The 15,562-nt window shown below is 45.8% G+C and overlaps 1 protein-coding gene across 3 annotated transcripts in view; it reads left to right on the forward strand.

The window, feature by feature from the left end:
- SLC15A2 (solute carrier family 15 member 2) overlaps positions 1 to 15,562 on the forward strand; it is a 78,241-nt gene that overhangs the window by 3,666 nt on the left and 59,013 nt on the right. The window contains exons 1-2 of one of the 3 annotated variants that reach the window (XM_081007046.1): positions 12,560 to 12,631; positions 12,938 to 12,984. Coding sequence is in view for 2 of the 3 variants with exons in the window: in XM_081007044.1 (XP_080863170.1) it covers positions 12,880 to 12,984 (105 nt within the window). In the remaining variant the exon portion in view is untranslated. The other 2 variants (XM_081007045.1, XM_081007044.1) reach the window with 2 other exon arrangements.

Below are 15,562 nucleotides of genomic sequence, written 5' to 3' on the forward strand. Positions count from 1 at the left end.
CATCTTTGCATTAGTAAGCATAAGACAGGAAAAGGGGCCTCTTTAGCAGGCCTGGTTAAATCTGCACTTTTGACCCGCCAGCCAAATTTAGCAGGTCTGGTTAGTTATTGCTAACAGCAGCGGTTTCTTGCTAGCTGGCTAGGCAGGAAACGAACTTTTGACCTGTCAGCCAAATTTTGCAAGCAGTCACTGGCGGTGTGCTAACTGTCTGGCCAAAATTTGCAGAAGTAAGATTAGCACAGGATTAGCACAGGAATTTACTGCAGATAATATTTGAGAGCAACCTTTCTTAGGTACAGAGTTCTAAGCACAGAAAATATTGAGAGAAACCTTTTCCCATCTCCCTTTACTCCCTCCTCTTCTTTTGAACAATCTATTACTTAGATTCGTTCTGGGGTAGGGGTCTATATTCTCTCATTACAGCAATCACGCGAGGTCCCATCATGCGAGACATGATCTTTCCCATCATATTCTGCAAGCATTGCATCAAGCAGGGAATACAAAAGCAAAAAAGCAATAGAAGCATTATTGGGCCTATCACCATACTAACCCTGTTGGGTGGATTGAACTCTCGTGCTGCCTCCCTACTGACCAGAGCATATGGAAGCTGAAATCTTGGGGTGGCAATTCTTACTGGCACTTGTTTAGCAATTTCAATGCACACCTGGTTAAGGCTCCCACCCCTGCAATACTTGCATTAAGATAGGTTCCGTCCCATCTAACGCCTGGATTAAGATTAGAACCTGGTCCATCAGATGAGGTTGGTATAGTAACCTCATCAAACCCGTTTCCAGTAGTCAATGAGCACGCCATCTCTTACCACCGGCAAGACGAACCAGTCGTAGCAGAGGCCAGCAGGCCAGTAAGGGCGGTATGGCTCGGTAGGGTCAGGGCTGTGGGGCATAGAGCAAATCAATACAGAATATAACAGAAAAAAAGGAAAAGAGAAAGTCCTTATGAAAGTATTAAATGTCCTGGTGGACTTCCTGGATCAGTCCTGGCACGGGTTTTCACGTTGGGGACGCTGCCCGCGGGCGTCCCTCCCATCCATTTCTTCAGCTGTGCGTTGAGATATCAGCTTCCGGTGTGATATCAGCAGAGCGGTCATCAGCGGAGGGTCTGGAGATGGTCAGCCGAAGGGGTTAATCAGGATTTAACTGCACAGTTCAATCTATAGTGGTCACTCTGGTGTGGTGGACCCAAGGGGTGATGCCGGCGAATTTCACGGCGGTGGGTGTGGAGAGCAGGACGGTATAAGGTTCCAGCACGGTTGTAGCTGCGTCCGTGCCCAATCGTTTACCCACACTTCATCACCTGGCTCGAACTGATGCAGCCAACACACAGGGGTTGCGAGCCTGGGTCCACCTGTCGAGACAAAAGAAAACTCGGAAGAATATCTGGACTTAATTATTCAATTGCATATCCTGACCAGCATGTGGGGACAACATTCTGACATATGGGACCGGTCTCCCAAGCACAATTTCAAAGGGTGACAGGTGGGTTCGCTTTGACGGGAGACTGCGGACCCTGAGTAATGCCAAGGGCAACATGGTCACCCAATTAGACCCGGTTTCCTGTGTCAGCTTGGACAGCTGATTCTTTAGAGTCCTGTTCATTCTCTCTACCTTTCCAGAACTCTGGGGTCTATAAGCAGTATGCAGCTTCCAGTTGATCTGGAGCGCTTTTGCCAGTCCCTGTAGGACTGCATGAACAAATGCTGGTCCATTGTCAGATCCTATGGACCTTGGCAATCCATAGCGAGGGATGATTTCCCTAAGCAGGCACCTGGTTACTTCAAATGCCTTTTCAGTCTTTGTTGGCCATGCTTCGGCCCATCCGGTGTAGGTGCACACTGCCACCAGCAGGTAGCGGTGTAGTCCACAACGGGGTAATTCAGTAAAGTCCACGACAAGATCTTCCATAGGTGCAGTTCCACTATGCTGAATCCCTGGGGGAGCCAGTGGTCCGGCTCTGGGATTATTCTTTTGACACAGCAGGCATTTCCTGGAAATCTGGGCTGCCAGTTGGTAGAGGTGGGCTATATAGAAGCATTTCTCCAGCTGCTTGGTTGTAGCATCTGGTCCTATGTGGGTTGAATCATGGTATCTCTGAGTAACCTGCCGAGAAAGGGACTCTGGAATCCATATCCTGTCATCAGGGGTAAGGTACCATCCTTCTTTGGACAATGTCAGCTCCTGAGCGTCTGCAGTGTCCCTTTCCTGCTTCGTATAAGCTGGCTTGTCAGTGGTGCTTAAAATCTCTTCTGGGACCAGTGCTCCAATAACCGAGGCGGGGGCCAGTTCTTGGGCTGCTTCCTTGGCTACTCTGTCTGCCAATCGGTTTCCTCTGGCCACTTCTCCTGGTCCAGTCTTGTGTCCATAACAATGGATAACTGCCACTGCCTCGGGCTCCCATACAGCATCCAGAAGGTTCAGCAAGGCTTGTGGGTGGGCCACCTGGCTTCCTCTGGAGGTAAGCAAACCTCTTTCTTTCCATAAGGCTCCATGGGCATGTAAAGTCAGGAATGCATACTTAGAATCTGTATAAAAGTTTATCTTCTGTCCCTTTGCCAGGCTCAGGGCTCTGGTAAGCGCAGTTAGCTCTGCCAGCTGGGCCGATGTTCCAGGCGGGAGTGACTTTGCTTCGATCACCTGGTCTTCCAGGGCTACCACTGCATAACCTGCCTTCCGGTGTCCAGCCTCAATGAAGCTGCTTCCATCCATAAACCATGATGGCCACTGGGGGTCTGCTTCATCTTTAAGGTCAGGCCTGCTAGAATACACCTCATCCATTACTTCAATGCAATCATGCGTGGGCTCCTCACCTACTCCTACCGGTAATAGGGCAGCTGGGTTGAGGGTTGTGGTGACTTGGAATTTCTAACGCGGATGTAGTAGCACCTGACATTTCCTCATTTTAGCCTGGGAGAGGAAATAGGTGCCTTTCGGCAGATGGCACGCTGACTCTTTCCTAAGCGGCCTCGCCCTCCTCTTCTTCTTCTAACGGTGGACCTCCCGTCTTCAGGGCCATCAACTTCTTTGCCTGGTACTTCTCCTTTTTTCTTCTGGGCCTCTTCCTCTCTCTGATTATAAGTGGTTTGGGCTATTTTCTAACATCCATTTCAGGGTGTGGCCCATCTGGATTTTTCGGCAAATATCGGGCGCTGCTTGGGCTACAAAGGCAGTTTTTATGATAGGGGCATGGATATACTGGCGGTAGGCTTCCTTCAGCTTCTTTAAGTAGGCTCCAGGGGCCTCCTCTGTTCCTTGCACTATTTCTCTGGCCTTCACAAAGTTGGTGGGTTTTCTGGCTGCCCTCCTCATGCCATTTAAGACATTCTGGCGATAAGTGGTGAGGGTATTTTGCCCTTCAATGGTCTGATAATCCCAATTCAGTGTAGTTTCAGGATATCCTGTTGCAACAGCTTGATCTCCTGCCCCCTGCGCTCTCATGTGTGCTCGGGCTTCAGCATGAATTCGCCTATCCTCCTCCTCTGTAGCTAGCAGGGCATCCATCAAATATTGCACATCATAAAAAGTGGGGTTGTATGTTTTAAAAAAAATTCCCTCAAACAGCTTAATGATTTTGGCAGGGTTTTCTTCAAATGAAGGGTTTTGGTTCCTCCAATTACAAACATCTGCACTAGAGAAGGGGACATGTTGAACTGTATAAGTTCTATTGGGCACCACCCCGTTAGGTCCCGTGGGGGGCCGGAGGGTCATACACTCTATGGAGAGGCATCACTCTGGCCGCGCCCTCCTCCTGTGTTTTATGTGCCCTATGGAGGGTCACTCTTTTCACTGCCTTCCCCACTCTTTCTGCCACTTTCTTCTCTGTTCCCCTACACATCCCGCTGTTTTTAACATATGGGGACTGACGTCCACTTCTCCTGCATAAGGTTCCACATACTTTCTCAAACGTTCTGCCTGTTCTTATTATCACCTATCAACTTAACTAATCTTTTTACAAATTCCTCATCCTCACCATCCTCTTCTCGTTCCTCCCTTTCTCCATCCTCGCCCAGGTCTACCAATGCATTGTCCACGGGATTGGGGGCTGGGCCATCTGTTCCCTGTGGCGGGGGTGGTGCCAGGGCTGTTGCCGGGGCATGAGGTGGTGGGGCATCAAAACTTTTATCTTCTTCCCTCTCTGAATCCTGGAGGACTGGGGGGTTGTCCTCCTGTCTTCCTGACTGAGCAGATACGGCTGCCTGAGACTTTTTGGCAGCATGACTTCAGCCAGGAGGGGGGGGGGGGTTCTGTTCCACATTGGTCTTCCATGTGGAAATGTAGGGGATTTGATCAGGGTGGACATTCAAAATGTTCTGATATAATGGATTAATGAGTTGCAAATCAAGGGTCCTGATGGACGGCCAATTTGTTATTTTGGGGTGGGCCAATCTAATTTACACAATGTCCTCATCCTCCCCTCTCATCAGCTTGAATCCCCAAAAGCATTTCAAAGGGGTACTTTTACTTTGGCCAGAACCCATTTCTTCCAGATACTTCACACACAACAGACCTACAATCGCTCGGCCAAGGGGACACTAAGCCCTGGCCCACACTTGACAATTCAGCCACTAGAGTATCTTGACATGCAACATACAACATACAAAACACACCAATATAATTTCAACATGTAACACACTAAACACACCAAAATAATTTCAGCATGCAATACACAAAACACACCAAAATAATTTTCCCTCCTTCTTCTGTTCCAAATTTTTGCTGGTGGCACTCTCCTGCACAACCAGTCCCCTTATTCCTGGTGGCTGGCACTCTACTGCGCAACCAATCCCCTTATTCCTGGTGGCTGGCACTCTACTGCCCAACCAGGTGAGGCTGATCAGACCTCGCCCCCCTTTTCCTTGGGGGCCCACGCCCTTTCCCTTGGGCTTACCTTTTTCCGCTGCGGACCTGTCCCCTCGGCGCCGTCCTCTTTGTTTTTCTCCCTCAACAAGATGTCTCCACTGCAGGACAGTGTGGCTGGCTCCCCCCACGAAACAGGTGGGGTGCGCACGGGAGCCTGCAAACGCTGCTGAGCTGTTCACCTTGGTTGAGCCTGGCCCTCCGGTCCGTATTGGGGAGAGGGCTTATCCCGGACGAGCCCCCAAAGAAATGAAGCCTTATTTACCTAGGGATCCATCAGCCACGCCATCCCCGGACCTTGGAGGGAACAAAAGTACCAGGAAAGCAAAATCTTCTTTGGAGAAAAAGTTTGTTGAAATCTGTGCACAGAGACAATATCTGTACACAGAGACAACCAGCTGGATAGCTCCTGAAAATATACTGGCTGTAAAGCAAGACACTTCAGCAAACTTTCTTATACTCTCTGAGCACTCTTCCCCCCTCCCATACCTTCTCAAATTATTCCCTTACATGGCACATCTATATTGCTTGCTAAACACATTTTATTGCTTGCTAAACATTCCTGTCTTTCTATTTTGCTTGCTAAACACATTTTATTGCTTGCTAAACATTCCTCCCCTCTCCTTTGTACACGTGTCTTTTCTCATCTTTGCATTAGTAAGCATAAGACAGGAAAAGGGGCCTCTTTAGCAGGCCTGGTTAAATCTGCACTTTTGACCCGCCAGCCAAATTTAGCAGGTCTGGTTAGTTATTGCTAACAGCAGCGGTTTCTTGCTAGCTGGCTAGGCAGGAAACGAACTTTTGACCTGTCAGCCAAATTTTGCAAGCAGTCACTGGCGGTGTGCTAACTGTCTGGCCAAAATTTGCAGAAGTAAGATTAGCACAGGATTAGCACAGGAATTTACTGCAGATAATATTTGAGAGCAACCTTTCTTAGGTACAGAGTTCTAAGCACAGAAAATATTGAGAGAAACCTTTTCCCATCTCCCTTTACCATTAGACTGGTTTGAGTCAAAACGCAGTTATAAAGCTTTGATTAGCAAGAAAAAGCTCCAGGCACAAAGGGAGGAATGGCAGTGCCTAGTGGAGGCCTCCCAAAGGAAAGATTCTGCCACGTTTTGGAAAATAATTGCAAAAAGCTGGAGAGACTCCCCGATTGAAATCGAATACTCTATACCCGCTGGAGCATGGGAGGCATATTTCCTCTCATTATATTCATCAAATCAACTGGCCCCAGTTCTGCTTCCTGCTTCAAGTGAATTTGGTAAGGAATGGCCCCCTGTAACCACAGAAGAAATTACTGGCCTTATTCAAGCTCTTAAATCAGGGAAAGCCCCGGGTGCTGACAATATCCCACCAGAAATTCTTAAGGCAAATGTCGAATGGTGGGCCCCTGTGCTAGCCGCCTTGTTCACTAGTATAAATCAAGCAGCTATTATCCCCGAGGACTGGGGTTTAGCCATCATCATTCCAATATTTAAGAAAGGAAACAGAACTGAGCCAGCTAACTATAGACCAATCAGTCTATTAAGTATTATTAGCAAACTGTATGCTGCTCATTTATGTGATAAATTAGTGGAGTGGATGGAAAGAGAGCATATTCTATCAGAAGCTCAAGCTGGTTTTAGAGCAAAGCGTTCAACTATAGACCAGGCCCTTACCCTTCAACACCTGGCAGACAAATACTCTAGAAAAGGGGGGTTTTTATATGCAGCATTTGTGGATTTTAAATCGGCGTTTGATCTAATACCAAGGGATAGACTCTGGGAAAAGCTTGGCGCTACAAACATAGATAAACGCTTATTACGCCTTATCCATGGTCTATACGAAAACACCAGGGTGAGGGTAAGATGCGATCGGTCAGGCCATCTAACTAAAGAAATTCAAACGCACTATGGGGTTAAACAAGGATGTGTCCTCGCGCCAACGCTATTTAATTTCTATATCAACTCTCTAGCAGTAAATATGGCGAAAGAAAATGCCCACCCTCCCAAACTGGCAGGTATTCCCATCCCGGTGCTTCTGTATGCGGACGACGCAGTCCTACTCTCCTTTTCCTGCGTTGGCCTGAGGAAGCTTTTGAGATCACTTGCTGACTATTGTCAAGCGGAACAACTATCAATAAATTACAGCAAATCTAAAATTATGGTGTTTTCAAAAAAAAGAAGGAAACACAAATGGAGAATTAATGGTCAACCTATTGACCAGGTAGCAACTTTCAAATACCTGGGAATAACTTTTCAGGAAAGGGTCTCGTGGCACCAACAGATGAAAAACGCCATTGCCAACGCAGGAAGGGCCAATAAAGCCCTTACAAGATTTTTTCACGGGAAAGGGGGTAAATACGTTCCGGCGGCCTCCCAGGTTTTTGCTGCAAAAATACTCCCACAACTCACTTATGGATCCCAGGTTTGCAGTTTTAAAAATTTTGCGCCTATGGAGGCATTTCAAACAAAATTCTATCGGTGTTTATTGGGGATCCCCCCCTGTGTATCTAATATAGCTGTCCGCTTAGAAGTTGGACAACCACCCGTTAATGCGCGGCTGTGGATTCTAAAGATACACTACTGGTTAAAACTTATTTTTTCCCCGGCCGGTTTGGCTCCTTTAACACTCTTAGACACCTTTCATTCCACCTGGAAAGCTTCCCTGTTTGAAAAGATAAGAAGCTTGGGATTCTCCCCGCAGATCTTGATAGCGGCAGGATATGAGAGAGCCAGAAGTCAAGTGCTCCAACGCATTAGGGACATAGAGCTGCAATGTCATATGGGCAAAATGGATAAACATGCCATAATTAGAGACCTTGGGAGAGGGTTCTCACCCGCAAATTATTTGGCTGATTTACAAATACCTAAGTACAGACACTCCTTTACCCTGGCCAGATTTAACGTTCTGCCCTCTGCCCTGCTGCTAGGCAGATATGAGGGCAAACCATATGAGTCACGTGTTTGCCCATGTGGCTCATCGGAAGTGGAAACAAGTCTGCATGTATTGCTGCACTGTAGTTACTACGAGGATCTACGTTTGACCTTTATTGCCCCAGTTCTACAAAAGCTTAAAAATGAACCAGAACTCCAACGTATGAGAGCCCTGGTAGAAGATAAGGTTCCTGAAATTACGATCAATGTGGCCAAATTTTGTGTAGCCGCTATTAGGCGCAGGAAACAAGAGCCTTCCAATGTCAATATGCAGGCGAAGGCAAATACTTAATTTTATTTATGCTGTCTAATTTTAAATTGCAGTTATGTATCGAAATTGTCCTTTGTTTTTTCCGGTGTTATGCTTCGCTGACTAGCTGTACGAGTTAATCTGGTCTGTGACCGTTTAATAAAATTTGATTTGACATTATATCATGCAATCATATACATAATCTGCACAGAAGTAAGCCCCAGTGAGTTCATAGAATCATAGAATCATAGAGTTGGAAGAGACCACAAGGACCATCGAGTCCAACCCCCTGCCAAGCAGGAAACACCATCAGAGCACTCCTGACATATGGTTGTCAAGCCTCTGCTTAAAGACCCCCAAAGAAGGAGACTCCACCACACTCCTTGGCAGAAAATTCCACTGTTGAACAGCTCTTACTGTCAGGAAGTTCTTCCTAATGTTTAGGTGGAATCTTCTTTCTTGTAGTTTGGATCCATTGCTCCGTGTCCGCTTCTCTGGAGCAGCAGAAAACAACCTTTCTCCCTCCTCTATGTGACATCCTTTTATATATTTGAACATGGCTATCATATCACCCCCTAACCTCCTCTTCTCCAGGCTAAACATGCCCAGCTCCCTTAGCCGTTCCTCATAAGGCATCGTTTCCAGGCCTTTGACCATTTTGGTTGCCCTCCTCTGGACACGTTCCAGTTTGTCAGTGTCCTTCTTGAACTGTGGTGCCCAGAACTGGACACAGTACTCCAGGTGAGGTCTGACCAGAGCAGAATACAGTGGCACTATTACTTCCCTTGATCTAGATGCTATACTCCTATTGATGCAGCCCAGAATTGCATTGGCTTTTTTAGCTGCCGCGTCACACTGTTGGCTCATGTCAAGTTTGTGGTCAACCAAGACTCCTAGATCCTTTTCACATGTACTGCTCTCAAGCCAGGTGTCCCCCATCTTGTATTTGTGCCTCTCATTTTTTTTGCCCAAGTGCAATACTTTACATTTCTCCCTGTTAAAATTCATCTTGTTTGTTCAGTGGGAATTTCTCCTAGGTAAAGATGTACAGGATTGCAGCAGACTTCATTTCTTAAAGAATTTAAATAAAATGTAACGTGAATAAGATATGAACAGAATTAAATACATTACTAACCATGTCTACACAGAAGCACCTCCTACTGAATTCAGCGGGGTTATTCCCAGGTAATGGGGTTAGTATTGCAGCGTTAACATATTAAGCACTCTTCCTAGGGTTTTATTACCCCCCTAGTGCAAAATAAATGGGTTTTTACCATCCACATTCTGTCCCTAAGGTTCTTGCTAAGCAATAAACATTAAGATCACTTCTCAGGGACTCTGTAAAAACAACACGAAAATCAGCACAGTAGGTTTAATCTGACAGACAGCCTTGGAAAGAGTTTCAGAAAAAGAATAAATTGGTGAGGCTTTTGTGGTGTAGAAAGATGACAGCCTAAAGGTAAAGCAGGGTGGGACATCAGATTGGTGCTGCTGAGGTCATTTGTTAATTAATGGTGCCTTGCTTCAGATCTTACTCATAGCTAGCTAATGAGGGAAGTGAACACCAATGCATATATTTAAGCAATAATCCACAAAACCCCATCCTTGCACTTCCTCTAAATGGGAGCAACACTACATGTTATGCTGAACACACAGGGCTGCCTCTAAAAATGTAGCCCAATGCTGAGTTATTCCATCTCAACGCCATGGTCATTTAGGCACGTCTTCTCTTGTTGTGTGGTATCATCACAGGGATGCCAACTTGAATAAAATATTGGGAGGGGCCCAGGTAAGCCCCACACTGCTTAAGTGATCACAAGATGTGGCATGCAGACACCGTTTGAATACCAATGCCCATCATCTTTGGTGGGAGGCCAAAGGAGTAGACTCCTATGTATGATAACATTTGGCGTTTCCCCACTGCTGCCAGCAGGAGCCAAATATGGAGTGATGGCAGAAAAGTTCACATCCCAGTCACCTTGCAATGCATGTTGCAAGTATGGCTAAAAACTACATGGGAGAAGAGGGAGAACTAGACAAGCAGCTGCCATTTTTAGCAGCAGCCTTGCGTCAGATATGAACAGAATTAGCTGCCTTATACTGATTCGGACCACTGGTCCACCAAGCTCAGTATTGTCCTCACAGACTAGTAGCAGTTCTCTAGAGTTTCAGACTGGGGACATCCCCAGCTCTGCCTGCAGATGATGAGGATTGAATCTCTGTTCTTCTGCATGCAGAGCAGATGTTCTACCACTGAGCTACAGCTGTCCCCCCAATGCATTGCTCTGTCCAGAGACAGGGGCAGTGTGAATTGCCTTTTTAGTACGAATGATGTTGCTTTTTGTTGTTGGACGTAAAACAGCCAGTAAAGAACTTGCAGGAGGGCCAGGAATGGTACGGGGGTAAGGCCTTTACCCTCCCAAGTCATCTTGTGGCTATAGACATGCCCTTTAGCAAGTTGCTCAGCACTTGTATGACAGACAGCAGCAGCAACAAAAATGACAGAGATTTTTGCCAAGACTTGAGCAGCAGAAAAAATAATAGGGGTGTATGTTCCTATAATGTCGTTCACCTTAAAATGCGAAGCAACAAACAGCAGCAAGGAAAGAAGGGCCCTACATTACAATAACAAAACAAGGAGCAGATAAAACACAGGGTGTCCCTGAAGGGAGCGATGCAGTGGAAATAATGTTTGCTGTTTCTGTATTGATTGCAGAGGTAGCATGCAATTTGATCTTGGGGCTGATAAGAAATGAGAGACTGTGAACTTCAGGTTGTAATTTGGTTCTGGTATGGTTTGTGCTTGTAATACATTTGTCTAGAACGGGGGGGGAACCTTTGGCCCTCCAGATGTTGCTACACTACAACTCCCATCATTCCTGACCAGTGGTTCTGCTGGCTTGGGTTGATGGAAGTGGGAGTCCAGCAGCTAGGGGCGTCTGGGGGCCCTCCAAATTTTCAAGGTGTGGGGGCCTGGCCTCCTCAAAATCCCATGGTGGCCATGTGTGTACACCGTGAGGTATGTTGACATTCACACAAGCCGTGCAGCGTGCGTATGACACATCAGCATACTACACAGCATGCGCAAGTGACATCAGCATGTTACACGGCCAAGGCCCTCTCAGTCATGGGGGCAAGCTGACACACTTGCCAGCGACATCTGGAGAGTCACAACTTAACCTAAGTAGGACAACTGGAAAGACGAGAAGATAGATTTATATCCCAGTCCTCCTTTGCCCAGGCAGTAGAGTCTCCTGTACACATGCAGCTGCAGAAACTTTGATCACAGTCAGGATAGACTCTCGTGTGCAGCCTAGAAAGAAGTAATCATGCTTCAGGCAGCACCATGAGCAGAGGCGGTTTTAGGGTAGCACAACCGGTGCAGCTGCCACAACACTGCTGTAGCATGGAGCCCAAGAGGCGGTGTGGGGCCAAATGTTGCCATTGCACAAGGCACTGCTGAAACTTGAGAGCCCAAAGTCTGTCACTGCCATGAGAGAGAGAGAGAGAGAGAGAGAGAGAGAGAGAGAGAGAGAGAGAGGAGCTGCTGCCTGAATGGTACAGCAAGATTTTTAAAAGCCCTAGGGGTAGGGAACCTTATTCAGCCCAAGAGCCACATTTCCTCATGGATGAGGGCTCAAGAGTCACCTACAAGTGGTAGGCAGAGCCCAAGGCAAAAGTGAGTGGAGCAATGGCTGTGACTCTTCTCCTTTTGTCCTGTATGTTCTGACAGTGGGAGATGAGGAGATATAAATGGATGGATTTTTATTTTTACAATATGAGCAAAAACCGGGCAGAGGCCAATATGGACAAATAAATCTGGAGGGAGTGGATTTTAAGGGGCTGGGCATCTTACACACTTTTAATTATACACAGTAGTTCTAAGTTTCCTGTTCTCCCCCACCTCTTTGTTCAAAAATGGTAAGTCCTTTGTGAGGTACTAGCGTTGCTAGCTAATCTCCTCCTGTGGAGCAGGGTAAGCTATAAACAACCCTGCGGGAAGCATCTCACAAAACACAAAAACAGTTACATACAAGCCCTGCCCTTATCTCTGCAGAGGGGTGCATGAGGAATCCATTTATTACCTATACTAGTAGCCTACGGTGGCTGCACAGATAAGAGACTATTAAAAAGAGGGTCAATCAAAAGAAATATGAGGAGCTCTTCGCAGTTATTTATTTTATGTATGCATTTATTTATTGCTCTTATATCTTGCTCTTCCTGTGGCAAGCTTATTGGGGAGCATTTTATTAGTGAGATATCAGAGTCTTTTAAAGCCAAGCAGCGCCTAAATAGCAAATGAGCACCAGAAATCTAAGTGTAAGCCACGCAGAGCTCATTTGCTCTGAGCTCTCAATGCATCATTTTGCTTCAGCCAGCTAGTTTCAAATAGGCAGGGATGCCTGTGGTTCCTGCAGAATAAGCCTGCTATTATAGCAGAGATGGCCCAAAGCCACAAACCTTGCCACTAATTATGAGTTTCAACATTTGGAATAGGGATTATCATTCAGTATGCATTTCGCTTGACTCAACACAAGGGTTACTCAGAGTACCTGAAGTGTGCTCAGAGCAAACGGCACACAGCCCTGCCTGCAGGTGCTGAGGACAGCCCTGTGCGTTGTGATTTAGTGACAGTTTCACCAGCCCAGTTTAACTTTGCTCTTCTTCCTCATGAAGCTCTCCTCCTGCCTCAGCCTGGCAGAGAGAAAAATGTGCACAATCAGGGTTAACTTAAATCTGAACTAAACTCCACTCATTTGGAAGTCTTCCCAACCAACTCACCACGACAGCAGAGAGTTGTGTGAGGCAAACTGGGGAGGGAAAAAAGGAAAAGCATAGGATGGACCTCTCAGGGAGAAAAGAATCTAAGGAGACTCTGTTCACTTTTATTTCTGCAGGAGATAATCCTTCAGAAGGAGTTTGCCCTCCTGAGAGAAAGTCCCCGGTAAGTATTTGATCTGACTTGGTTGGGGTGTGGTGGAGGGTTGTTTTTATTTTGGGGCGAGTTTATTTTGCTGTTTCTTTCAACTTCCCTGGAACAATTCTCGAGAGCTTGCTGCTCTTGCCTTCCCCTGTTGCGCTTTGGCCTCAGACAGACAAGCACCATTTCTTGCCTAGGGTTGGTATTAGCATTAGTGATTCGAAACGAAATTCTTTCTTGCTAACCTGATTAATGTACTAGAAAGGCAGCTCAGACAACAGAGGAACAAACCCGAGCCAATGGCTTCTTTGGGAATTACCACTTCTTGGAATGCATTTCCCAGGCAAAAACAACACTCTTTAGAAGGAAGCAAGAATGATATACATAGAGGGGGAGGTGAGCCTGCAGCTTTGCTTGCTGGATTTCAAAAGAGGAGGCAGCTTCCAATTCAGCGGCAATATTTTGATTGTCAGAATTTCCACTAGATTTTCTTCTTCTTCTTTCCCCTCTCTGAGGATAAGTGCTCCTGAGCCTTTCTAGCTTATTCAAAAGCACACATTTTATTCTCCAGACTGTATTTGTAGAGAGCTAGTTTAAAGATTGCTGCAGAAAGAATAGATATGCAATGGTGAATTAAGGAAGAAATTAAGGTAGATGTGCAGTCAAGCACTGGAGTAGGAAGTACATAACCTTCAAAGAACAAGATTGTGCTATGTATATTTGTAAAAGTCAAAAGGCTAATGAAGAGGAACATACATGATGATACAGGTGGAGAGGGGAAACCTTGCTGGTTTTTAGTAAAACAAGGGGTGGCTTGGTGAGTGCTCATGTGTTGGAATGTCCTCTCAATCCATTAAAAAAATTAATAGTGTTAATAAAAACAAGGAGTCATGGGGAGAGGGTCTAATTGGGTCACTCAGCAGCATGACTAGTGATAATCTGCAAAAGTGTTCTGACTGAGGTTTTGATCAGATGAATTTCTTTCACTGTATACAGTTTTGTCATTTGTGCAGATTCAAGGATGGATACAGGAACGCATTAGCACTGACACCTGTGCAAATTCATATGTTAATGCTGTAATTACCTTAAGGAATGAGCCAACATAATTTTGTGTTGTTCCCCCTAATGTCAATATCCACTGGAAGAAACTATGGGCTAAAAACAAGTCAAAGTGCAAGTAGATAAATAGGTACCGCTCTGGCGGGAAGGTAAATGGCATTTCCGTGTACTGCTCTGGTTCGCCAGAAGTGGCTTAGCCATGCTGGCCACGTGACCCAGAAGCTGTCTGCAGACAAACTCCGGCTCCCTCAGCCTATAGAGCGGGATGAGCGCCACAACCACAGAGTCGTCCACAACTGGACCTTCCAGTCAGGGGTACCTTTACCTTTACCTTTAATGGTTTAATTTTTTTTATTAAGCCCTGGTCCCACACACAAACACAAAACTGGTGTTTGGACCTAGATTATGTGATCATACTCACCCACCCCCTTTAAGTATTATAGGGAAGCAAGCTCACAACATTCCACAATGCCCATCAGGCATACAAGTTCCAGTGAATATAGTGTCTGAAAAGGTCACATCTGTACAAAATGCAATGTGTGTAGGCCTGAAAAACGTTCAAGTTCCCTCATTCATTCGGGGAATTGACCAAATTGCTTGTTCTCACACATACAAGTTGGTTTATGTTTATTTGTGTGTACTCTATTCAAACATTATGTCACACTCGGATGCCTGACAAGACAGGTTTCCCAAACAGACAAGGTGGGAAGGAGTGATATGCAGGATTGAAAGCAGTGGTGGAAGAAGTTTAGCAAGGCCACATAAATCTCTTCAGATCTTGGGAGGTAATTGTTGCAGATTAATAAACGGAGAAAAGCAAAGGTTCCAGAATAAAGTGTTCTGGGTTAATAAAAGTTATTTTCAAATATTAGAACCAGGGCTTCCAGACCTCTGTTTCATCTACTAACACAAATAAACCAGGGCTGCTAGTAGAAGGAAACTTCAAGGGGGAAAGTGATGAGCAAGGGAAGGTTTAAGCACCCTCTTCCTGCCTATCACTTATCTGCTGCAAGTTGCACCCACCCAGAACTTCTTTGCAAGAAGCAATCGTGTCTAGGTTTGGAGGCACTGGAGGTGGAATAGGTAGTTCTGCCCTCGGCTGAAATGTAAACACACACTTGGTTAGGAGCAACTTACTTAGATTTTCAGTTCTAGTCTCATTAATGAGATGTAGGGATGAGAGAGAAATTTGATTCAGTTCACATTTAAAGGTGAGCTTGCCTAAACCATACTTTCTGAAACCATGCACAGTACCAAAATACAGCCATCTTGCAAAATTCGCCTTTCTTTGAATTCTGCAGCGCAGTTATCCCAGTAAGGACTGTTATTTAAAAAAACAACAACAACATAACCAACTGATATGGGGAGCTGAATTTAAGATTGGAAAACTGGGAAACTGAAATGGACAGATTCACCCATCCCTAACGAGATGTGTCTCAGTCCTCTTTAAATTCCACAGTGATCCTGATTTACGTGCTTTCTGGTTCACATCATACATTAACTTAGAAGGAGAAGGGTTTCCCTCTTCTTCTGGCATTGATGT

Source organism: Podarcis pityusensis, assembly GCF_964106645.2.
Source record: "Podarcis pityusensis genome assembly, chromosome: 1".
NCBI lineage: Eukaryota > Metazoa > Chordata > Lepidosauria > Squamata > Lacertidae > Podarcis > Podarcis pityusensis.